Source organism: Chamaea fasciata, unplaced genomic scaffold (assembly GCF_029207755.1).
Source record: "Chamaea fasciata isolate MVZ Bird 193981 ecotype frontalis unplaced genomic scaffold, bChaFas1.0.hap1 SCAF_13, whole genome shotgun sequence".
Classification (NCBI taxonomy): Eukaryota; Metazoa; Chordata; class Aves; order Passeriformes; family Sylviidae; genus Chamaea; species Chamaea fasciata.
The window spans coordinates 4,357,112-4,382,253 of NW_027094098.1; the positions used below are offsets into that span (position 1 = coordinate 4,357,112).

Genomic DNA, 25,142 nt, shown 5'->3' on the forward strand with positions numbered 1-25,142 from the left:
GCCCTCTGCTGCCACTTGTTTATCTAAAACAGACCCAAAAATCAAAAGCTGCACCTCACCAGCCAGCAGAACCTGTCCAAATCATTTCCCACTGAAACCTGATCTGGAATCCAAGTTGCCCATAAATATTCCTGCCCGTTCTTTCATGGTGAAACATCTCACTGCACCCAAGAGTTCCTGAGAGCAATTGATTGGGGAAAAGGCTTCCACAATCAGCTCAGAAGCAACTGATTAATTGTTTACCTCAGAAAAGAGTAGGAAGCATGGGGAATGTTCTGTTGGTTTTCCAAAAGGAGTTTAGGGAAAAAAAAAAAAAGAGCAAGAATTATTGGTTAGATAACATTTAAACACTTGTACTGAGGCTGTAATCCTCTAAAATTTTCAGGATATTGCATTCTAAACTTCCCAAAATGTCTTCTCAACTGGCACCTTTCAAAATAACTATAAAGCCTGTCAGATTAACTTCATCCTGAAACTCAGATCTTTGCTGCGTGCTTAATCTCCACAAAACACGGCTTAAAATACCAACACCACCAAGGTCTGTTCAAGCCACTATAATTAGCCTCATAATTTACAAGTATTCAACGAAGAAAAACATTTTTAAGAGTTAAAAAAAAGCTGTCGGTGAGTGAAGAGAGAAGGGGAATTTTATTGAAGTAACAACAAACTGCTTTTCAGCCAATCTGTAAATTGAAAAAAGGTAATCTCGGTTTATCACTTGATAAAAGGGTGCAATTGCCATGGGTGTAATGCAGAAAATTGGGACTTGGGCTGGGCTCTGAGCTGGTTTTGGACTTGAATATATTTGGCCAGTGACATTTGACTTGAGCACTTGATACCCACAGGTCAAGCCCACCTGATAAGGTGTTGACACTGGTGAGTAAAACAGGATTTGCAAGGCTGGATGTCTGTGGTGAAGTTGTAACACAAGTGCCGTACATAGGAACAGATCCCCTGGAGACTCCAGAGGGAGGAGAATGACAGCACACACACACGAATCCTCAAGGACTTCCAAACAGTGCAGCAAGTCAGGAAATAATCTCAATTTTTGTCGTTCTGTCCAAGCAGGGTCTCATGAATAACTCAGCTCTAAACTTGAAAACCAACACGCATGAGAACAGAGAGCCAGGAATCGATGGAACAAGAACCAACAGCTGCCACACTAAAGAAAACAGGAAATAGATGATGTTTTCTCCTCTTCCTTTCATTCCCAGTGACACAGCAATGCAGAGCCTGAACCTTTGCTGTGGAACCAAAAACAGAAGCAGCCCTGACCTCCGTCCACTCCCCACCCTCCACCTCCTGCAGATTCCGACAGCTGCCCATCATCTTTGGCCTTTCAACAAAAACCAGTTTCAGTAAAGCCTCTGACAGCTCTTATGGCAATGCAAGCTATCTTAGCATAAAGAAATAAGTCTTCATTCGACTGGTTTCTCCTGAAATTTAAAAAAAAAATAAATAAACCCCTGCTGAAAAACACAGCCACACTTCCCACTGGAGATGTGACAAACACCCAGAGGATGGAGGTGTCCCAGAGAATGGATGGAGCTGTCCCTGTGCTCACTTAAAGATTTCTCTGTTCCGCTCATTTTCCCACCTTCCTGTCTGTCTGCTTTCCTCTAGGAATGTGCTGTCTGTGGGACAGTAACTTTGTACAAGTCAGGGTGAAGAAGCCTCTCCTGTGTGTGAGAATTGCCGGGAGGCTGCGGGGACCGGGGCGGTGCGCGGGCGAGGCCAGCATCAGCAGCACCATCATTAACAGCAGCAGCATTAGCAGCAGCAGAAGCAGAATCAGAAGCAGCAGAAGAAGCAGCAGCAGAAGCAGGATCAGAAGCAGCAGAAGGAGGAGAAGAAGAAGGAGAAGAAAAGGAGAAGCAGCAGCAGCGGCCGCCCCCGGCCCCGCGGGGCAGGAGCCGCAGCTGAGTCACGGCTTTTCTCTCCGAGCTCACAGACATCTCTGTGACGAGCGAATCCTCCTTTCAGGGCCGAGCCTCCAGCGTTTTGACGTCTGAATGAGGAATTTGTACGAGCATCCGTGTCCCTGTTCCGTGGTTAATGCCACCAACCCTTCCCTTTCCCCGCAGCATCTCTGCTCAGGCTTTTGCTGGAGTCCAAGGATGGAACAAAATCCATCGTCATAAAAAGTCAGTGTAAATTTCCACACGAATTAATTTATCCCAACAGATGTATTTATTTAAACTACAAAGTATTTGCCTTAGGCTCAAGTAGTTTTTTTAAATACAATCCGAATACGCACAATTTTATATTTGTCACAAAATCCTCACCAGCTCGGGAAATTCAGGAGACAGATCCAAACTCTGGACTTAACAATTCCTTTGGATAAAAGCCTTTGCTTCAGAAATGTGGCAAAATCTGTTCCAATGGTTTGCTACAATGGACAAGGTTTAGTCTTTGCTGGCCATCATCAGCTGCCAGGAGGTCAATGCCTCCTTTCCCGAAATGTTTTCCAAATGATAAGCCAAATGAAAGAAAAAAAAATAAATCCAAAGACAAGGTTCAGAACTGCAGGAATTATATCATAATCATCAAAAAAAAAAAAATTTGTAAAAGACAAATGAACAAAAGATGCTGTTTGCCACCCAAACCCTTTAGTATTCCAAGCTGGTTAACATATGGAACATGAGACTGAAGCCAGTTTATAATTACTTCACTGAAAATTCCCTGTTAGTATTTATGTATTTAATTCTACATTTGCTAGATGCCCGTGGGGATAAATATGTTTTGCAGCTCGTTCTGGATGTGTCTGAAAAGCAGCAAAGAAATAGTGATAAATAATAATTCTTTGTGTTTATTTTAAATCCCACTGCTTTGTACAACGTCACTGCGTTCCACAAATTCTTCATCTACCAAAAACAGACTACAAAAGTTGACCTTGGTGCATCCTGGAGGAGTCCAGGGAAGGACTGGATGTGTCAGAGCTCTGGTGACGAGGTGGGGATTGGGCACAGCTTGGACCAGCTTGGATTTAAATCCATTTGCTTCATTTGGTGGAATTTCTCACTCCTATGATAATTCCATATTGCTAATTTTTTTAAAAAAAATCTAAAATTTAGGGAGTTCCCTACACGTCATCACCAAAAGCACTCCTGACTTGTAAGAAAACTAAAAACCAAAAAGGCAAACGTGGGCTTGCCTGCAATTCCTCTACCGATTACCAAGAAGTTGTGATGTTTTTAAGTAATTTTCTGAATCAATACCTGACCAAGAGCCAAAATAGCTCCTGTCCCAACTCTGCTCATCCTTGCAGAACTGGAGCCTCAGCGCAAAGCTGTCCAACTCTCAATTTCACCTTCCTCTTGATTTATTTTGCAATTTGCAACTCTGTGCCCCATGATCCGAGCAAACAAATCAAAGGTTCAAGAAAGCCCTGCCAATCTTGACAAGGTGAATGAGATTTTCTCTGCATTCCCCAGCCTGCCATGAGGATTTGATTCTCCAGTAATTCTCAGCCTTAACAGCAAAATATAAACTGTTGCTTCTGAGTGCTGTTACTTCTTCCATATGATTCTGTCTTTAATCACAATCCGGAGCCAGATGAGAAATTTGAGATTATTAATGGACGTTCCTTCTCCAGGAGCATCCTGCAATACACTCAGAAAATTCAGGACTTGCTCGATCTGTCTTCTCAAAAGCTGAGCTGCTGCAATGCTAAAAATGTCTACGAGAAAAGGGCACGAAGATTTGGAAGAAGTTGCTGCACATTTCAAACACTCCCCTAGGAAAATGTGGCTCTAATATTCCTCCAGTGTACTCATAACTCACCAAAAAGCAGTTTGGAATATTGCATGTTACAGGAATTTATTTCTGACTTAAACTATCCTGTTATGGAGACCAAATTGCTACCAAAGTCTGCTTTGAAACTACCAGATGTTGATAGCACACGTGACCCAATACTCAAATTTAAGTTCTCTGCACATCTTGCCTTAGTTTGGTTCTTTTTAAACACCCCGATTGTCACAGGGAATCTGGAAAGTCAACTGGGGCTTTAAGGAAGGAGTAGATATTGAGATAAAGAGCCACATCAATGTGTGGTAAGAACAGATTCTTACAAATAAATATTCTAATGAATTAGGAGCACTGATATTTTACCTTTGATAAATTCTGTTCAAGAGGAACAGCAAGAGGAAAAGTTAATTTCATCCAGACAGCAAGAGCACAAGAAAAGAACTTTGAATTATGACAACCTGAATGCATTTGATCCTGTAATTTAAATGTATGGCAAAACAATAATCTGTTCAGGCACTGAATATAATTCAATGTATCTGTGATGAACTGAGCATTTTAACCAGTCATGAGAATTTTCAATTCCACTATTACAGCTTGAGCAAGGACCATTTCTTCCAGCCATGTGCCCTTTACAAGCTGAGCTTTTCTAACCACTGAATGACCAAAAGGAATAAACAAGAATGGGAGAGGGGAAGGGGAAAGCAAAACCCAAACTTCTGGAAACGTGGATTAGGGACAACTTGGCTCTGCCATAAACTCACCCATCCAACAGAACTGAGGGAGGGAGGTGAGCAGAGCCAAGAGCCAATTTCCAGCACTCAATTTCCAGGCCCTCGTGCCTTTCTGGGGGAACCATCATTTGCATTTAATCAGGCTCTTCATAAAAGGCTCTTGGAAGGCTACAGAAACAGGAGAATGTAATCCTATTATTCCAACACAAAGAAATAGGAGACTGTAACCCCCTTTATTCCAATACAAAGCAATTCCAGCAAGGTGATCTCTCAGAGGCTGGGCCACGAGAGAATTGCGAGTCCCAATCATCTGATTTTTCTTTTCTCCAAAGAGATGCCAGAAATGGATGGAAAATTTCTCCAAGTGAAAAGGGCATAAACTAAACAGATATTTACCCCACCAAAGTACTGCAGAGGGGTTTTTTAACAATGCCTGCATTAGCTGCAAGGACACTTTATGCAGAAATGAGGCAGGTACCTTTGAGAAAATGTGTTTGAATAAAGGCCAGTATTTTATTTTTTGCAGCCTTTTGAGCTGCACAGTAAGAATTACATCACTCTTCATTCTGTGATGAATTCTTGTTGTGAAAATCTACATCTTCCATTCTCTTCCAACTTTTTCTTTAAGAGGACTCCGGAAAAACGGAAGGTGAACAGGAAGAGAATTCCCCAGGTGACAATTCCTGGTGGACTGTGGCTCTCCCACCCTCTGGGGATGGTTTTGAGGGGTGGCTGTTAATGGCTTGTGGGAAGGGGAACTGGAAAATGTCACAATGATCATGGAAATCCAACTCTGCTGGTCACAGAGCTGTGCTAGAGCTGAACTCCACTGAATACTTTAGTTTGCTTGGAAAAGCCTCAGAATTCCTGTTTTTCTGGAGGTATTTACACCAGTTCACAGCTTAAGCTAGAAATTTATCAGCAGAGTATCACCATTTTTGTCATATTAACTTCATGTCATAACTTTTGCCTGTTTGAGATGGAGGGTGACAGATTAAAGCCAGGAATCAATTCCTCAGAAAAATCAACAAGCAGCTTGAAACAGCTCATGTGAAAAGGAACAGCAAGTAAAAATGTCACGACCCACCACAGCACATTATTCCCCCAAAAACATCATTGCTGTCACATGCAGACACTTCACTGCTCATGTGGAAACAATACAAGAGTAAATAAACAGGAATTGTGAATAGAACGTGCCTAATCACTATTTCATGCCTTTCACTGCCACTTCCAAGCCTCCACAGTAATTTCACCCTAAATGTTCAATTTCGGTTCCAACACAAAGGGCCAGATTAGCAGTTTTTAATTAAAAAAAAAAAAGACAATGATGTGAAAACTTCATATACTTGGATTTTTCTTCTTCACCCTTTCCAAAAGGTTTCAGTAATGGTTGATACAAGCAAAAGTTCTGAAATATTCTTTTTAAGTAAAAATTTCAATTTTTTAATACTTCTTGAAGGCAGCTCTATTTTGTTTTAACGTGGTTAGGTGACTGCACACTGACCTCAAAATGTGCAGCAGCGTTAGTGGGGACAGCAGACAAAGAGAACTGTAAATGGCAGTAACTGTGCATCAGTCTGAGTTTGGACAGAAAAAACCTTATTCCATCTGAATACAATAAAAGGATCTACACAGGCAGGTCCACACAGAAATTGTTTCGAGAGGGTATTAAAGATGACTGAATATTTATAATTTGAACTGGCTGATCAGAGCTGTTTCTAATCACTCTATTTTCCATTTACAGACATACAGAACTTCTGCTGGTCCTACATTATGGGTTTTTACCCCGAGTTTACAGGCAACATTTCACACAAAACTGAGGAATTTGTCCTCATTATGCAGAATAATTTTATGCCTTGCACAGCTCTTTCAGGAAAAATGCTCCTGGATTCCTGCAGACAGACACAGATGTGCACACACTTGCACACGTGTGCAGATGAAGCTGCTTCTTGCCCCAAATGAAATTAGTTGTGTGTGTTGACGAGATTAGCAGCACACCACTCCAGCCCTGGTGCAGCAGAGATGGGGGCTTTGATACTTTACAGCAAGCTGCTGCTGCTGCTTAACATCATTAACTCTGATTTATGTATTACACATAATCCTCTTTTCCAACATGAAAGTTATTTGCTGAAGTCCTCAAAGTGAAAATATTCTGTTCTTATCTTGAGGAGTCCAGTGTCTAGATCTAGAGAATTTCAGTCATCTACCAAAGAAGCTACTCTAAACCACAGACTAATTAAAGAAATACAAAAGTGACTTTTAGAACTATTATTCATCCCTCAAAAATAAACGTTTTCTTGCTGCCAGTTAGGTTTGCTTCCTTTCAAACACTCACTTGAAAATTCCCCAACGGAAACAACCCTTGCAATGAAGTCATGAGCTTTAAACCTCATAATGTGACACTAATGGTGTTTGTTAAAGACTGTCATGCACAGAGTCTTCATCCCATCTTGACAGACAGACAGAGCAGTTTGCCACGTGTTGTTCCGAAGGCTGAAACCACTCCTGGAATTCTGTTCCACAAAAAGCATCACAAATTCACTGTTTTAGCCAAGAAGTGAGTTCAGCGAAAGCCTCCATCCGCCCAGTGACAAGCCCAGCAAATCAGAAAATCGAGATTTAATTCCATTGTTACCACATGAAGTCACACAGAGCCTGGATTTCAGGACAACAGCACCTGGTGTGTTTATTCTATGTTTAAAGCTTTCCAGAGAGCTGTTCCTGAAATACAGGGACATGATCACTGAGGGATTTGGACAACAACAACCACACTCTGCCATCTCCTTTGACTGTGCAGTTGTATTTTACTCTAAAGGCCACTTAGCAGCTGATTTGTCACCAATGCACAGCCCAACAGCCAAGGACCTGGGAGCTGAAAAAGACATTTATAATGGGTCACAATATTCAGGAAAAAAAAAAAAAGGAAACCCACCAAGCAATAACCCCAACTAATAACAGCCCCCATCAGCTGCCTGATTTTTTGGAAAGGCCTTCTAGCAAATAAAAGAATGAAACAACTGCAAGACTTAAGAGAAAAGCACTGCTGTAAGACACTCAGCAACCCAGTGGAAGTGATTTGAGTAGAAATAATGTAAACCTTCACGCACACTAATTATACTTCATTATAATATAATATTATAATTACCTTACCGTCTCTCTTGGCTCCTCCCATGTATTACTATTGCCAAGGAAGTTAATTCCTACAAATTCTTCTCCAAAAACCCCTCTGCATACAGGTAGACAGGATTACATCCACACAGACACTTTCTAAAAGGCCTATCACAAACACTCTTGTCGTTTATTGACAGATATTGTATGGAACAGCCACACAGACTCAGGAAAATCACTTTTGGTTATCTGTTCAGAGACAAAGGCTTCATAAATAATTTTTCCTCATCAAAAGTGTCCCTAGGATTTTTATTTATCTGGAACAGTAGATGGCTGAGACAACAACTCTTGAGTGAAACAAGTTCTGTACTCACAGCACACTATGAAACCATATTGCCACTCAGTGGAATTGGATGCATTTATCATATTTTATGATTAAACTTTTTTATCACCCTTTCAGAATCACAAATTTGATATGATGGCTTTTCTAATATTAATTTAGAAACCTTTAACATCTTTTAAGACTTTCCCAATGCTGAGAACGTATGGGTACATATAGAAAGTTTTCGTTGGAAATGGTCTTGAGTACAAAAGGAAATGATCTTCAGTGCAAAAGAAACCACTGAAACAAAGGAAGAGGTAGTCAAATAATGTTGGATCTTCCTCTCTGGAACCATCCTGGCTTCCCTGAGCAAATGTGAGACTTAAGAGACTGTGACTGATCTCATATTGGAGTTTAATCCCCTAAATCTGGGCCGTTTCAGTGGAATTATGATCAGTTTTATTAGTAAGGAATCAGAAGGAATAAAGAAGAAATGAGGTCAGAGAGAACAAACGTGAGGTCAGGCACAGAGCTGTGTACACAGAGCTGGAATGAACGAAATGAATCCCACCCACACCTGAATTCCAGCAGTGAGCAGCTGTGCCCTGGCAGCAGGTGATAGATCCCAGCAGGAGCCCACACATCCCTCATGTGAAAAAATTTCTTGGTACAATTTTAAAAGTTTAACAATAATTTTAAAAAAAGACAATAGGAGACAGAAATAAAGGGTTAAAATGGCCGGGTGCTTGGCATTCAGCTAAGAGCACACTTACTATTTTCAGAAATTTTTTTTTAAATACTCTTTTTATTACATCAGCCTGTTGCATATTTATAGACCATCATGCACATTTCTACTTTTCTACAAACTAATTTCTATATTCTAGGAACTGTTCTGTATGGCCACTCCCTGAGTCTGCCTTTTTAGAGCGTGTGCGGTTTTTCGCTGTGGTTTTAATCTTTTAGTTTGGGCCTCGGTCTATATTTTTACAGATGGCAGGTGTTCGATTGCTGGTCTGTCAGCAGCAGGGCGCTCATCATATGTTCACTGGATGTTACCCAGCCAAGCAGACAGTCCAAGCATACTACATTAACTATATCAACTATTACTACTATGCTTTCTCTTGCTAATTGCAGAAATAAAAACTGTATCCATACAGCAAAGCCATTTTTACATTATACACGTAACATTCATCTTAATACTCGTGAAAAGCCAACAATGTAGTATGTATTTGTAACACTCAGCATGCCCTGGCACAGCTGGAGTTGAGCTCGGTGCTTTTAGAACCCTGCACTGCCCCGGACATCTGGGGTCTGCAGGAAAACCAGGATGTAACATTCAGTGTCCTCTGAATTAAACACTTCTATCACTTCAGCTTGAAAAGCATAAAGAAGGATTTGACCTCAGCCACCTGATGCCTCAGGATTTTAGCTTTCAGATTTTTCATATATTTGTAATCCTGCAGTTCTTTAGTGTAGAACTCCAAACCCCACACACAGTGTGAGCTGCTGCTTCCCCAGTTTGGGCAGACACAACAATTCCTCTCCAGGCCTGGCAGTCAAGGACACCTCACTGCCTGAGATGTAAAACAAAAGTGAGTTGGGGGCAGCAAACTTGGGGTGAACGACTTCATTTCTTGAAGCTGGAACTGGAGGATTAACCCCCAATGTGCAAATGGACCAAAGTGATCGAAGTGTGAAAACCCGTGACCTGTTGTCCATTTTTGGTTGAAGCCATTTTTGCTGGAAGCAAAGGGAAGGAAGGAAATAATGAATTTCAGGGAGGTACATTTCAAAGTAATGAGACTGAAGTGAAAGATAAAAGGAATAACAAATTTCTTGCAGACTATGGAACCATGTAAAATAAGAAATTCTACTTTGCAGCCTATTCAGAATTTGATAACGGCTTGCCAGTAGCAAATTGTGACCTGTTGAAACAGGAAAGGCATGGAACAAAAGGGTATAAAAACTATAACATTAGATGTTTCATTCTTATTATTCTGGGTACTAAAACTGCATCAAATGAAGTCACAACTTTTAGAAAATCCCATGGGAATATTTGACATCAACCTTTTGGGTAAACATGCACAGAACAGCTTTTTATTCCCTTAATTCTGTCTGGCCTGTGTTTTTAGGCAGCCCAACCAGGCATCACACCAGCTGTTTGTCAGGACTCTGTTTATTCACATTTGTGTGAGAATAAACACAAGGAGGGATGGAAACAGAGCCACGGATGGATGACCTGTGGGGACAGGAAAAAAAGGCCCAAATCTTTGCACTTTTTGCCCAAACCTGAAGCAGCCTGCAGCTATCCTTGCCAGCTGAGAGCACGGAGCTGTCCCTGGGAGGGCCCCTGTGACTGGGCACAGATGAAGCAGGTTAATTAGCAGAAGCAGCGCAACCAAGCGAGGAGTCTTCATTCCAGACCCAGGGCTGAGCTGCCCTCCCACCCACGGTGTCTGGGAAGTTTTATCACCTCACTGCACATTTTTGTCACCGCACAAGGTGAGCTGGCTCCTCTTTGGAAGCCATGTCATTACTGCAGGTAACATTTTACTTCATTATTTATGGCCTCACTTTCTGTCGTCTACAACATTGCTTTCTCTGCCAATTTACTCCTTTCCATTCTTGACGATTTTTCCACCTGCCTGTAATTACCCTTTGCTGCTGTGTTCAGCCAACCAGGTCCAAATTCCTTCTGTGGAGGTTCTCTATCCAAACCTGGCTGCCTGCATCTGTTATTCCCTTCCTCACACACAAGTTTCTACTCAAACACAGATATTCACCGGAGTCTTACCACATCTTTATACACAGATTGCAGTGTTACCTTATTTATAAATGTAAAACCCCCCCAAATCAATTATTTCAGTTGTATTAAAACATATTTTTGTAGTACAAACCATTCCTAGTTCTCGGGTTTGGTTTTCTTTTTTTGCCCGAGATTCAGGTGGTGGTTCGAGAGAGTCTTTTCCCCTCTGAGAGGCCCTGAGCCAGACGCGAGAAAAAAGTGGACTCTTCAAGGTCTTGTTTTTCTTGGTTTCTCGTGCTGTTTATTGTTTTCTTATCTTACGACGTTCTCTGTGCCCGGCCGAGGTCTGTTCTGCTGCTCGGACACAGGACGACTCCCCCCGCAATGGGAGGTCGCCACCTTTTATCCAGATAACCACGTGTATATTATTTACAATTATGTGCCAATGCCTATCACATATACTAAAGGGGTCAACTCTACTCTGACCCAACCTCCTTGAACTACTTTGTGCCACCGTCACCAGAAGATGGAGGCCAGGGGAGAAGGAAGAACTCAGGGCACCACCCTAAATCCGCCATCTTGTCCCCCACGTACCTATATTCTAAAAAACCCTAAAACTCCAGAATTTTCCACCCTGTGACACTACACTACTGTCTGTCCCACCTCTGTGACTTGTAATTCTTCTCTCAGTGTTAGAGGCTTTTTTCCACACACTGAAGTCAAAGGCTGGGTCTCTCTGGGCTCTGTGCACGGTCTCCAAACCCCTGGACCGGCTCCACACGCCCCTGTCCAGGATTCAAACCCTCTTCTACAGATCTCAAACCCTCTTGCTCGGGTCCCAAACCTCTCTGCCGAGGTCTGTGACTTTCCAGGGCGTCCAGAGGGATGCTCTGGACTTCAACACCTAATGGGATATAATTATGTGATATTGGATAGGATATTTTGTGGGTCACTCACAAGGTGGTACTAAGAACTGGGCACTAAAACTGCATAAAGGTGAAGTTACTTTTAGAAAATCCTGTGGGGATATTCAGCATCAATCTTTTGGGGAAGCATGCTTCCAGCAAGAATGGCTTTTCCAGTGTCTTGCAGTGTTTCCACAATGGCAAACCCCACCCATGTAAAACAGGAAGTCCTCTGCACACACTTTCGCAAGATGAAGAACAAAACATCTGATATTACAGTTTTTATACCCTTTTGTTCCATGCCTTTCCTATTTGAACAGGTCACAATTTGCTACTGGCAAGCCATTATCAAATTCTGAATAGGCTGCAAAGGAGAATTTCTTATTTTACATGGTTCCATAGTCTGCAAGAAATTTGTTATTCCTTTTATCTTTCACTTCAGTCTCATTACTTTGAAATGTACCTCCCTGAAATTCATTATTTCCTTGCCGGTTTTTCCATTTCCTTTCTCTGAAGGCAAACTTTAGAAGAAAACGTTGGCAAACTTTTTTTTCTAGTACCACCCATACACCTGAACTTGTTACTATTGCTTTCATTAGGCTTCGGAGGCATTTCTATTGTCTCGTAAAGACAGGGAAAAAAAGGAAAAAGAATCCCTGGGATCCTGAGCACAGGGGACAGGGATGGAATGGGGGTGACACCAGAATCTGCCCGAATTTTTGACCAGCATCTCATTAGCACTCAGCTGCCTAAAATAACATTAGAGCTTCTTTAGATAGAGCAACACACAGAGCATGGAGGAGAAAGTGTTTTCCACTGAGAGGTTTGGTTCTCATTTTCTATCTTGTCGAAAAGGTAATCTCTCTCACATACTGAGTTTGGCTATTTATACCAACATAGCCAAGTATCACATACGACAGAACTGTCGATAAACAGAAAAAAAACCAAACCCAAACAACCCAGCAATTCTCTTTCTTAGATCGTCTTAAAATACCAGCACAGACATTGTCTGGTGCTGCACCAGCTGGCTGTTGGGAGAGCAGACAGGGAACACAACTTGGGTGAGGTTGCTGTACGCACAAACTCAGATTTAACATGTTCCATACCTTAAACACAAAAAACACACCTTGGGGGAGGTTGCTGTACACATAAATTCAGATTTAACACCTTCTATACCTCAGGTAGCTCAGGTGCACACCCTGCTCCTCCAGCCCTTGCCCAGTGTGGAATTAATATTTAAAAAATGGACGAAAAGCAGAGTCAAGGCCTCATGAGCTGTACTTTACTCCTTGAAACACCCCATGCAGTGGCTGAGGAGACAGAGCTCAGGATGAAACGGCAGAAACCCTCGTGGTTTCCTGTGTGAGCCCTCCCAGCCTGCAGAGATGGGCTGTTTGTGCCTGCATCCCTCCTTTAATTGCGTTTTTATTGGGATTGCAGAGAGCCCTTAATGCAGAGCTGGGAGCTGCAGGCCGTGCTGGGAAGCCGGGCTGATCTCATTACCAATTACCTGCTTGCAAGAAGCACGCACTGGCCTCCTGCAAAAGCTGCTTCCCAGCTCATTTTGGAGGGCTGGGAACCCACCCCAAAAGGCCACAGCTCGAGGGAGACTGAAATGTCTCACAAAGACAAGTTTGCAAGGCGGAATTTTCATCCGAAGCAAAAATTAGAGAGAAAGCAAAGTAAAACCTTTGTCACTCCTGCTCAGTTTCAGAGGTTTTAAGGAACCTGTTGCCTCCTTGAAAGATCACAGTGTTATACCAAAGGCAAGGTTGTTTTCCTTTAATATCAAGAGTTTCTTGTTGCAAAGGGCATTTTAAATTAATGAAGGTGATTTGGGACATGCTTTTTCTTCCCGTAAAAAATACACATATTGATGAGATTATCTTTTCCTTACATTCCACATTTGGTCATTTGGTCAAAGTCTTGAGAGCAGAGACCCTCCAAAAACCTCCTCCCTCCTCTACAGCCCTGCTGGATTTCTCTCCAAACACATCCCACCTTCACTCCCAGCGCCAAGGAATCCCTTCCATCCCTTCCACCAGCTCCACACTTGTCCCAAACTGGGCTTCCCTCCACATTTCCCACCTGGCTCTGGATTTTCCGCTGGTAGCAGTGAGCTGTGCCACACCAGGAGGCTGCAGGGACATTGTCCTGCATCCAGAGTCATCCCAAAGGACTGGAGAGTGCTCTGGCAGAGCAGGTGCCCTCATTTGAGCACTATTAAAATCAAGCGACGTCTTCTAAATTTGAAAAAATTAGCTCACTGAAGGCTCACCCTGAATGAAATGAAAGCTGCAGCCACTAAATCAACATGTTACAACTCAAAGTGTGAGAATTCTGGGCCAATTGAAGTTAGGAACTCCTAATTAGTTATGCACAATTGAGCCATCCCTAATGAACAGAAGAACTGCAGCGGAATTGTCGTTGTAGTGTGTTCATGCACGTTTGGTAGTTACAAAAAACATCACACACGCTTTTACTTGAAACTTGTTTCCACCTTCTAGTGAATGAAATAAAACCCCAAACCAAAAACCAAACCCTAAGAAGCTCGTGCTGCTCACTTGAGGAAATATTTGTGTCTCCAAGCAGTGCTTTCCTGCACTACAGCAACAGTGTTCACAGTAAAGATGTTTCTGATGAGCAATGTTGGCCCATAAATGACTGGGTAATTTTTAAACCAGAAAGTTTGCTCTCCATTTAGCATTTGTCCCAGCCATTTGGGGTTTATCTTTGGAGCCTGTCACAAGCTGAGTAACTACTCAAGCAGTAAACATGAAGTGAAATGCGTAATTGTCTGTTAAAAAAAAAAAAAAAAAAAAAAAAAAAAAAAAAGGTACTGATACTTACAGCCAGATTTGTGCTTCAAAAAATTACAAGAACGAAATTTCCCAGCTTTGTTCTTTTTATAATTTCATGGCTGCTGCCAACAAGTCTTATATTCAAGCTTTAAAGGACAAGACACACTAAGTGATGATTAGTTTTCAATACTGAAGCAGCTCTCTGAATCTTCTACGTAAGTTTTTAATAAAGATAATAATCTGTACACAGCACCTTGGCCCCTTGCCACTGAGGTATGGCCTCTCATCAGCTGCTCGTTCAGCACTGAATATTCAGGGCTTGTTGTGTACAGAACAAAATGGTTCTTTCCTGAGGAAATCCAAACACATTTTAAAATAAACCTGTCTAGCTGGAAATTTTGGGCACTTGATGCAGAATTAAAAGAGAAGTTGAAGCAAGTCTAGGTTGAATTTAGCTCTGTCAGGAGTCACTGGGATGACCTTGAACAACTCATTTCACTCCTCAGTTTCCTCCATTTGTAAAATATCAACAAAGACCCTCCAAGCTGTGCAACAACCACGGGAATCTGTCACATCCCATCACCACTAAAGCTCACAAGTGGTTCCTGAAGCTCTGCCCTCCCCAGCAGACCCATGGAGCATCAGACACATCCCCACTGCATCCCAAACCTCATCCACCAGGTGTGGGGACTCAGGTGTGGGTCTGGAGGTCAAGATACAGGAAATGTCTGCTCAGTGTGCAGCTGCAGGTGGAAAGGATCAAATCCAAAAGCACAAAGAAGGCCTGGAAACAAAATCAGCTTTTCCAATGCCTTGATGTAAATTGATATAAATTACTGGTCCACTGGAAGCTTTTCCCAATGCCTTGATGTGAATTTATATAAATTACTGGTCCACTAGAAGGGTTTGCACTCCAGGCCACCTCTCCCTCGTGCTGCTGCTCTGGAGTGACAGAAATTCTCGTCTAACTGGGGGAAATGGTTTGCTGGCTCTTTGCTTCCACCTGTGGGCCAGAGGGTCATTTATTTATTGTGCAAAGTGACCAGGAGAAAGCCTTCCATGAGAAGCAGAACCAACCAAGACCACTCACCATGGATTTATTGACTACAACCTTTAGCCTGTTTTCAGTTTATCCTTCACTTACCACCACGGCTGGTGGAAGGTCTTTGATTCAGCTTCTTTTTTTTCAGCCCTACCTTCAGGAGACGCACAACCACTAAATGTGGTTGGAAGACTCCAAAGAACCTGTAGGAAAAGAATTATCCTTGACAGCTCTAACACACTCTGGACTGAGAAAAGAGGGTGCTTTGACACAACTGCATTTACTCTTCCCATGAGGAATTAGGAAAATGGTCAGAAATATACAGATTGGTATAGATAAGCCAATTCTCCCATTTTTTCCCCCTGTCCCATGCCAAAATGTAAAGCAATTGAAATGGAGAATTTCAAACCTTGCAATAGGACAAACCTCCTAGGGCAAGAAAGTGGGGAAAGATGTCACTGAGAAAAGGATTATAAAATGCAAGCAACAACTGGGATTTGGTTCTAGGCAGAATATCCCAAATGATTCCATGAGCAACAACAACGTTGGGTTACCAAATCTCGGACTTGAACCCTTCACAGAAATAAAATATATTGGAACAAAATGTTCCTTTATGCCAAGGGTAAGAGGGAACATCCTTTGCTGATGGAAAAAGGTTTCCGCTTCCTCTGGCCCTTGCTGAAGAGAGGACACTGAAGCAATAAGATTTCAGTGTGATCCAGACGGAAATCCTTTGATTTCCAGTCAAACTGCAATCCACAAGCAATAGACACGTTTTCAGTTCAAGGCAAACAGAGTGCAGCTCCAAAGACCACAAAAACAAAGGGCAAGGTCTGACCCTCCTGTCAGGATTAGAGGCCAGCAGCTGGGCGGGTTTCTGGAGGCTCTCAGAGATGCTGTGGTGCTGTTTGTGCTGTTATTGACAGGGTTTGCTCACAGCATCACATGACAGAGCTCTGCCAGCCCCCCCTTGCAGCACAGCCCAGGGGTGCCGCTGGCACTCACCTGCTGCCCCTCCCAACCTCTCCTTTCCTTGCCCAAATCATAATCCATAATCTTTTTAGTCCCTAAAGTCAAACACCCCAGCAGATCAATGCATGCCCTCATGGAGATCCCTGCTTCCCAAGGTATGGAACAAACTCCTCTGCAGGAATTACCAGAATTCACACGTATCTGGAGTGGGAAGGCACTCACAAGGGTCAGATACATCACTTTTCAGAATATATTTTAAAATCTTCCGGATTTCTGGGAGAGGAAAGAGCCAGTGCAACAACAAACTGTTTTTTCTAGAACTACTACGCATCCGTGTCACATACTATGAGGAGGAGAAAAAAAAAAAAAAAAAAAGGCAAAAAAACAAGCAGGCATGAGTAACCTTGTGCAGATTTGTGAGGCTGGCTCCTACCTGCAGTACTCCCCAAGCAGGGCTTTCGGAGCTTTGCCCCTTAATTAACAGATTGTGTTAATTTGGGGTGCCTTTATCAATGTTAAATATTGATATTACAGGGAGCTCGAGGAATTTGATAGCACATAAACCCCTGCCTGAAAAAGAACAAATGGCATTTTTGTGGTCCAAACTACCGTCTGTGATGCTTGAACCCCTCACAGAACATTTGTGAGGTAATTCAACAAAATTGTGTCTAATAGGAAGTGTAAAAAGCATGTTCACTCAGACTGGCTCCAGTGAGCAAAGAAAAATCTCCCAGAGAGAAACCTGCTGAACAAATGCAGTTATTGAATGTCTCAGGCAGAGAGCTGTGCACTACAGAATATGAAATAAATAGATGTTTCTGCAAGGCAGGGAGCAGTGTCCATGGATGCATCTCCATGACGTAGCTACAGAGGCTGCCTCAGTCTGGCTGATACAACCACCTTGTTTTTTCAAAAAGAAAAAAAAAAAAAAAAAAAAGAAAAGAAAAAAACAGAAAAAATAAAGAGAAAACCACCCCCACCTCCCTCCCAACACACACAACCAACCAGAAAAAAAACAGAAGAAAAAGCCTGGAAAATGTAACAGGTAATGTTATCCTAACATAAATAACCTATCTGCTCTAGCTGAAGGCTTAAATTTTCGTTTCAAGTGTTTTATGAAAGGACTGTTTTAAAGCAAATTGGATCAGGTCACAGCGCTGCACGAGCCCATCCAGACGGCGAGGCTATAAATTGGAGACGCTGAGAATAAAACCCTAAACCCACAACCCATTACCGGATGATCTCAGCGTTACAAAAACAGACTTGTTTTACTCTGTATTATTTTAAGGCGCTGCTAAGACCTTCTGCACCGTAATTAGCAACAGCGATCGAGACGATTGTCAGCTCAGATGTGCAAACACCCAAGTTAGCGAGGGGTTGACAGGAATGTGTCCTTCCCCCTGAGCACAGCATCCAAACAGGTCTGGAACAGCCATAACCTCTCCTCTCCGGCTGGTAGCAGCCAGGCACGCTCACGGCCAAGTCCCACGCTTGGCAAACCCCACATTTTTCATGCGATCAGTGAGAGCCAAAGACGCAAATAAAACGGAGTTAACGAAGCCCCACGGCACGAATTCCCGGAGCCAGGGGCAGAAACGAGGGCTGATGGTGAAGGACCTTCAGCCGAACGCCGCGGGAGCAGCGGGGGCTGCGTGAAAACAAACCGGCTCGTAAACACGACTTATCACCCGCAACGCCACAACCACACAGAAACCCGTGCCCAGGACACCTGAATCCAACCTGCCCCTACACACGAGCTCTGTATTTCGCCGGGGAACGCAGAACATGCTCGGTCAGGGCGCTGGGGATGTTTTATTTAGTGTTGTGACGGGAAGCGGATTACACGGTTTGTCAGGCGCTCCAGGGCTCGCTGGGTTTTGGGATTTTTGGGGGGGGGGTTTTGGCTCCATCTTCCAGCCCGTAAGGCTGCGCTGCAGCCCCTCAGCGGGGCCGGGTGCGGGGCCCCAGGTGAGCCCGCACCTGCCGCGGAGGGACCGCGGGGAGGATGGGCAAGGAGGATGATGATGATGATGATGATGATGATGATGATGATGATGATGATGATGATGATGATGATAAAGATGGTGAGGGCGCGGAGGGACATGCCGGGGGACACCTACCAGTCCGTGTGCGGCTCGTCGATGACCAGGAGCAGCTTGAACTTTCTGCCGACAGCCGCGGAGACGGCGGCGGACGCGTCCACCAGCCCGGCCGAGGCCGCCGTCTGCTTCACGGCGTTGGAGAGCGAGCTGAAGAAGCTGCTGCCCGTGGATTGCTGCGGCGGCGGCGGCTGCTGCTGCTGGGGGGGCGCGGGCTGCGGCGGCTGCCGGCGTTCGGCGGCCGGAGAGCCCGAGGCGGGCGCCGAGGAGCCCGCGGAAGGCGGCGGCGGAGGAGGCTGCTGCGGCTCCGGCCGCTGCAGGTCGGTCATGTAGCCATTGGGCAGGTTGGCGATGAAGCTGCTGTCCGAGAGCCTGCGCCGCAGAAAGTTCATCATCTGGCCGGGCTGGGGGCTGCGGCGGGGCCGGGAGCGGGGCTGTGCGATGCGCCGGCGGCAGCGCTCCGCGCCTCGCTGTGTGCGCAGAGCTCCGCGCCCGCTCTGTGCGCGCTCCGGGCGCCGCTCTGTGCGCAGAGCTCCGCGCTCTGTGCGCGCTCCGTGCGCCGCTCCGCGCCCGCGCTCTGTGCGCCCGCCCGCCGGCAGGGGGCGGCCGCGGGGCGGGCGGGGCGCGGGGGCGGGCACGGGGACGGGGGGGGACAGCGCTGGGGACGGGGATGGGAACGGGAACGGGGACGGGGATGGGAATGGGGACAGGGAGGGGACAGCGCTGGGGACGGGGATGGGAACGGGGACGGGGACGGGGATGGGGACAGGGAGGGGACAGCGCTGGGAACGGGGATGGGAACGGGGACGGGGACGGGGATGGGGATGGGGACAGGGAGGGGACGGGGATGGGGACGGGGACGGGGATGGGAACGGGAACGGGAACGGGGACGGGGATGGGGACAGGGAGGGGACAGCGCTGGGGACGGGGATGGGAACGGGGACGGAGATGGGGATGGGGATGGGGACAGGGAGGGGACAGCGCTGGGGACGGGGATGAGGATGGGGACAGGAATTGGGACAGGAACCGAGACAGGGACAGAGACAGCGATGGAGGCAGGAACAGGTGCAGGGATGGGGACAGCGATGGGGACGGGGATTGAGACAGCGATGGGGACAGCAGCGGCGACAGGGATGGAGACAGGAGCGGGGACAGCGATGAGGACAGGCCACAGGCAGCGCGGGGATGGAGCTGTGTGTCCAGCCGGCACAAGCAGGGCCGCGGTTTCCCCCCCGCGGCAGCAGCCCCGCCGTGCCCAGCGCTGCGGCGGGCGGCGCTGGGTGAGCGGGGACAGCGGAGCGGTGCTGGGGACAGCTCCCAGCTGGCTCGGGGCACCGCGCCTGAAAGCGCACCCCACGGACAGCTCCAGCATCAGCCCGAGCATCCCGGGACACCTCCAGCCCGAGCATCCCACGGACAGCTCCAGCATCAGCCCGAGCGTCCCGGGACAGCTCCAGCCCGAGCACCCCACGGACAGCTCCAGCCCGAGCATCCCAGGGACAGCTCCAGCATCAGCACGAGCATCCCGGAACAGCTCCATCCAGAGCATCCCGGGACAGCTCCATCCAGAGCATCCCGGGACAGCTCCAGCATCAGCACCAGCATCCCGGACAGCTCCAGCCCGAGCATCCCGGACAGCTCCAGCCCGAGCATCCCGGGACAGCTCCAGCCCGAGCATCCCCTCGGGCACTGCAACGGGCGAAGCAGCGACAGCAGCACCGTCCCGACGCGGTGGCTGCGAGCAGGATCGGGCACTGCCGCACTTGCATCCCCCAAAATATTGACAAAACCTCTGTTATTACAGACCCCCACCCTGGGTTATGTCACAAATCCTCTTGAGGAGGGGAGTGCTGAGTATCTTCAAGCAATTTATCGTTGTAATAAGAATTGTGGCTGCCTTTTCTTTGAGAGTAATTTGAATCCTCTTTCCCCTGAGTTTTGGGGTAATCACCGTGTGTAACATAAAACACATAACTCAGCCCTTATCCTTTTATCCAACACACACAATCACAACTCCTCTTGCTGCTGAGCTTTACAGGCCATATTGAGTGTGACAGGTGCTCCAATAATAAACACAATAAATCCGTGCTGCAACTTCTTTGAAGTCAGAGTTTTAATAAAATCCCGGCTACTCACACTTCCACAGTTTGAAGTTTACACCTTGGAAGGTAGAATTGCACAGGATTCTTTAATGAAGGGCTGAATTTCGAAATATTTTTGTACTGCATAATGACAAAATCAACAGGGCTAGTAGGCGATGGCTGCAATTTAAACACCATGGGCACACGGAGGGATAAATTATAAGTACAGATAAATTATATTTTAATATTTGTTAAATTCCTGTTCTAGTTTGAGGGGTGATTGTATAAATGCAGCCCCTCTTTGGACACACTGCTTCCCGTACAGCCGCAGGGCCTGCCTGTTGTCCTGGCAGCATTCACTGACATGGATGTCAGTGACACAAGATCCTGTTTAGACTGTCTCTGGAAAACTTGATTTCTTATTGATGGAATCTGATTTCTGTCCCAGCTATTTATTTCCTGGCACAGTCTCAACGTTTACTTGCAGGTTTTAGGGACTGATGCTGGTTGTAACCATGGCTCTCAGGCTCTTCAGAGCAGTTGCCCACTCTGTTTTCTCTCACTCTCAGGTGTTTGGGTGAGTAGCAGGAGCCTTGTTCACCCACCCTGTGCACTCTAAAGATGTCATGGCTGTACAAAATCAATGGTATTTCCCACTTCACACACTTGATTCACTTTGAATCTACTGGCCCTTCCCCGTGAGCAACTTCTCAGGGGCATTTTCATGGAGATTGATTGTTGGTTGATTTTTTATTTCCTGCTTTACATTGTCACCACTATGCTGACAAAAACTTTATGAAATATCCACCATTCTAAAATGCAATAGTCACAGGGTTTTTAAAACATCTCTTAAATCCAAATCTGCACCAAGGCAACTGGCAACTGAACTTGGTGGAAGTGTCAAAAACTTGGTTTTTAATGCAGAACAACCCAAAATGCAGAGCTTTCTGTGAGGGAAAACTCTGTTGAAAGAGTGACAGTAGATATTACAGGGAGCTTGATGAATTTATTAGCACATAAACCCCTGCCTGAAAAAGAACAAAAGGCTTTTTTTTTTTTTTTGGGTCCATCCAAACTACTCTTTGTGATGCTTGAACCCCTCACAGCACATTTGTGAGGTAGTTCAACACAATTGTGTCTAATAGGAGGTAAGAATACTGAATTGGTGGCACGTTAAATGACAGGAAGGCTCAATATCAAAGGAGAGAACACAGCAGCAATGTGAAATCCAGTTTTGTTTCCTACCACTGAAAACAAAATGCTGAAAGAGATCAAATTATTTGCAATTAGCTGTGTTGACAGACTGAGAGGAGGAGAAGAAAAGGAGAGGATGAAGCATGCCAAGGTGCACCCTTTCAGTGAGTTTCATTAGACACGCCAGTGAATTCTCCTGCAACTACAATGGCCCTGGAGCTAAAACATGTCAGCTTTCTATTTCTGCTCTCCCTGGCTCCTGCCTGGCCAGGGTGGCAGGAGTGCAGCTGAGCCATCTGAAGGTGTGACAGAAATGACACGGGGTGAGGCACTGTAGTCCTGGTTCTGTGCCTGAGGTGTTTTGGTTTTCTGAAATTCTTTTCCCAGGGAATTTTCTGTAAATGGAAGTGGTTTTGTAACTGTAACTTTGTTTTTCCTTCCTTTTCCTAGCAGGGACTTCTTCTTGATGTCCCTCTGGTCTGACCAATGTGAGTGAAGAGGTTTCCCTTTGTTTCACCAATCAGATTGGTCTGTGTAAAATAGTATAAAAGGGAGACACATCCCAAAAACAAAGGAGTCATTTTTCAGCCTTCTGAAGCTCAGAGTCTGTGTCGTTGTGGTGTAAAACAGCGTCAAGGCACTGCCTCCCTCATCACCCCCAAAGGACGCAGAGCCAGCTCCAGCCTCCCCAGTCCAGGCTCTCCCTCTGTGATTGATGAACATCAGCAGGGAACACAACCAGAATTGGGGGTTTTGTCACGTGGTCATTTCCTGAGTGATGGTCGTGTTCCTGGAGGAACAGCAACAAAACTTGTGCTGCCTTAGACATCCCCTGTGCTCAGCAGTCCATTAAATGTCATCTGGAAACCCCAAGGCAATTTATTTCATAAATCATCACTCATTAATGGCTAGACTTTTACCGCAGCAAGCTTTGAACAGGGATGAATTCCTGCTGCAGAAGAGGGTTTTGTACTCTCATGAATAATTCTTGCTGAGATGTGAGACGGAGTTCAAAACAAATCCTGTGTGTGACATCAGAACAACCTGCAACAGAAACAGGCAGGTGACAACACACATGAGTGACAGGTCAGATAAATAATTCCAGGTGATAAAATTCTCTCTCTTCCAAAACCTGAAGTGATGATAGCAGTAACTGTTATCTTCCCATCTCCTACTACGAAATTATCTGATTTTTTTTGGTTCAGTATTTTCTGTACTTTAATCATGGCTAACATTTTTTTTAAGTTTTATTTTTTAAATACCTTGATACAAATACAAAGGAACTTCAGGCAATTTAAAGCTCAAATACTGCTGCCCTTACTCAAAGTGATCTGTAAAGGCTGAAGGCAATCTTGCAGGTATTTCAGAACTCAAGCCACAGAAATCTAAATAATTTATTTTAAATCCAATTTATTTTTAAAAATTACAACTATTACACATATGGACTGAAACAGGGCAGATAAAGGTGTGTGTCACATAAATTTGTGTGCCAATATAGATATAATAAAATATATAGAAATATAATGTTTGCTGGCATTGTACATCTGGAAGAACTCAGCAATAAATCTGCTCTGTCCGTATCACCTGCTGTACTTCTTGGTTTTGCACTCTTTTTGGGTTTGAGACCACAGCCTTTTTTTTTTTTACTCTTAGAAAGAGCTGATTTATTTCTTATCCTCTCACTGAACTGTCCTTCCTCCATGCTCTGCATGACAGAAAAATCAGCAAATGAAAAATCAGCTGCAGGAACCCCAAGCAGTGAGACACCCCCAGCACCTTGCAGAGCAGGAAGTACTCATCTTTTTTGAGCAAACTGTTTTCAAACTGCAGGTACCACGTGGGGAGAATCCCGTCAACAAAACTTGGCCATCTCTCAGCCTGGAGAAGAGGCATCATCGTGAAAAGCAGCAAAGAGCAGATGTTCTGAGCCACAGAAATAAACTGGGTATGAATGTGACACTGGAATGCCACGAAGGCAACAGAGTAAACAGATTTCTAACAAGCAGGAAAATATCGATTCTTTATAGGCTCTCGTTAATGGCTTGCTGCTTGTTGTGTCAGTTAGGGCTTCACTTGGGTATCTAAAGAATCAAACTAACAGGGAAAACTATGGAAATGCTATAGAAGTACTATGGAAATGCTAGAGAAAAGGGATGGGAGACAAAAAGGAGCAGAGCTGGGGCTGGAGTTACACCAGCTGCACTTCTGTGCTTACACGGCCTGGGATTCTTGGCCTGTCACACCTGAAGGTTTTCCTAATCTGAGAAAACCCCACAACAACATAACATTTTCATCCTCCAAGCAGGAGGTGAAACAGCCTGTGAGCATCCCCTGATGATGAAGAAGCCTGCCAGGTAAATCACAGATAATCAGTTTAATCAGCACAGAAGTGGTTCGGTTTGGGTTTTTAACGTTTTCTTTTGCAAAGGTTTTGTTTACATTATGAAATTTAGAGTGAGAGTGTCCAACCATTCTGAACCATATTCTGATTGATTGAATGGATGAATGTGAGATCAACTACAGCACAGTTCTGTACTGCAAAATGAACCCAGCACTGGCTGCTTACAAGAAAGAATAAAGCACTGTAAACCACAATTCGAGCTGAGATGCAGCAAGCAAATATGACATTTAAATCCAGTTTGGTCATCACAATAAAACTGTAATTTTCTTTTAAAATGACTATATAAATTATTAAGATGAACAGACATTCACCTAAGTAATTGGCTGCTTTAGTTACCACAAATTAATTTGGAATACCACGGATGTGAAAACCTGATAAGTGTGACATGCAGGATGGGCAGAGGATTGAAGGGATGAAAGAGCACAGAGCTGAACAATCAAACTGAAAAAGTTGATTGTGTAATTCCTGTGATTTTAATGGGGAACAAGGCAAAATGGGAAAGGCTTTGCCGTGTTGCCCGTTAAAACCCTGTGAATTGGGCAAGCAGTGAGCAGCCAAAAAAGTCCTCTTCTCTTTCTACAAACACACAGAATTTGTGGAGATTCTCCTTTACGGGCACTTAAAGCCTGGATGTCCTCGCACAGTAAGGCCAGGAGAGAAGGGACATTCCCCTTGCCTTGGAGCTGATAACTCTGGGCTAAATCCTTGATTTATTCTGTGCAAGGGAGTGCACAATAAATGGCAATTTGCTGTTAGCAGGTGGTTTCCATTCTGTGTTTAACCAGAATAACTCCAGTACCAGCTGAGGAAATTCAACACTGTACAAACTCCTCTGTGACGAATTCTGGATGGACTGAAGCCCTCTGTCATCCCTCGTGCCCCGAAACACTCCTGTGGTTGTACCACCACCAATCTGTGACCATCCAAAGCCCTGCAGCTGCTCCAGCTGCCCCCTGATCAGAGAACAAACAATTTCTGAGGGTCCCAATTTCA

At 44.8% G+C, this 25,142-nt stretch overlaps 1 protein-coding gene across 1 annotated transcript in view; it reads right to left on the reverse strand.

Annotated features, from left to right (window-relative positions):
* SYN2 (synapsin II) overlaps nt 1–18,983 on the reverse strand; it is a 145,441-nt gene extending 126,458 nt beyond the window's left edge. Inside the window, exon 1 of the mRNA XM_066195674.1 lies at nt 18,495–18,983. Within this exon, the coding sequence (XP_066051771.1) occupies nt 18,495–18,868 (374 nt within the window). The 5' untranslated portion in view covers nt 18,869–18,983. The remainder of the gene's footprint in view (nt 1–18,494) is intronic.
* Nucleotides 18,984–25,142: the final 6,159 nt, after the last annotated feature.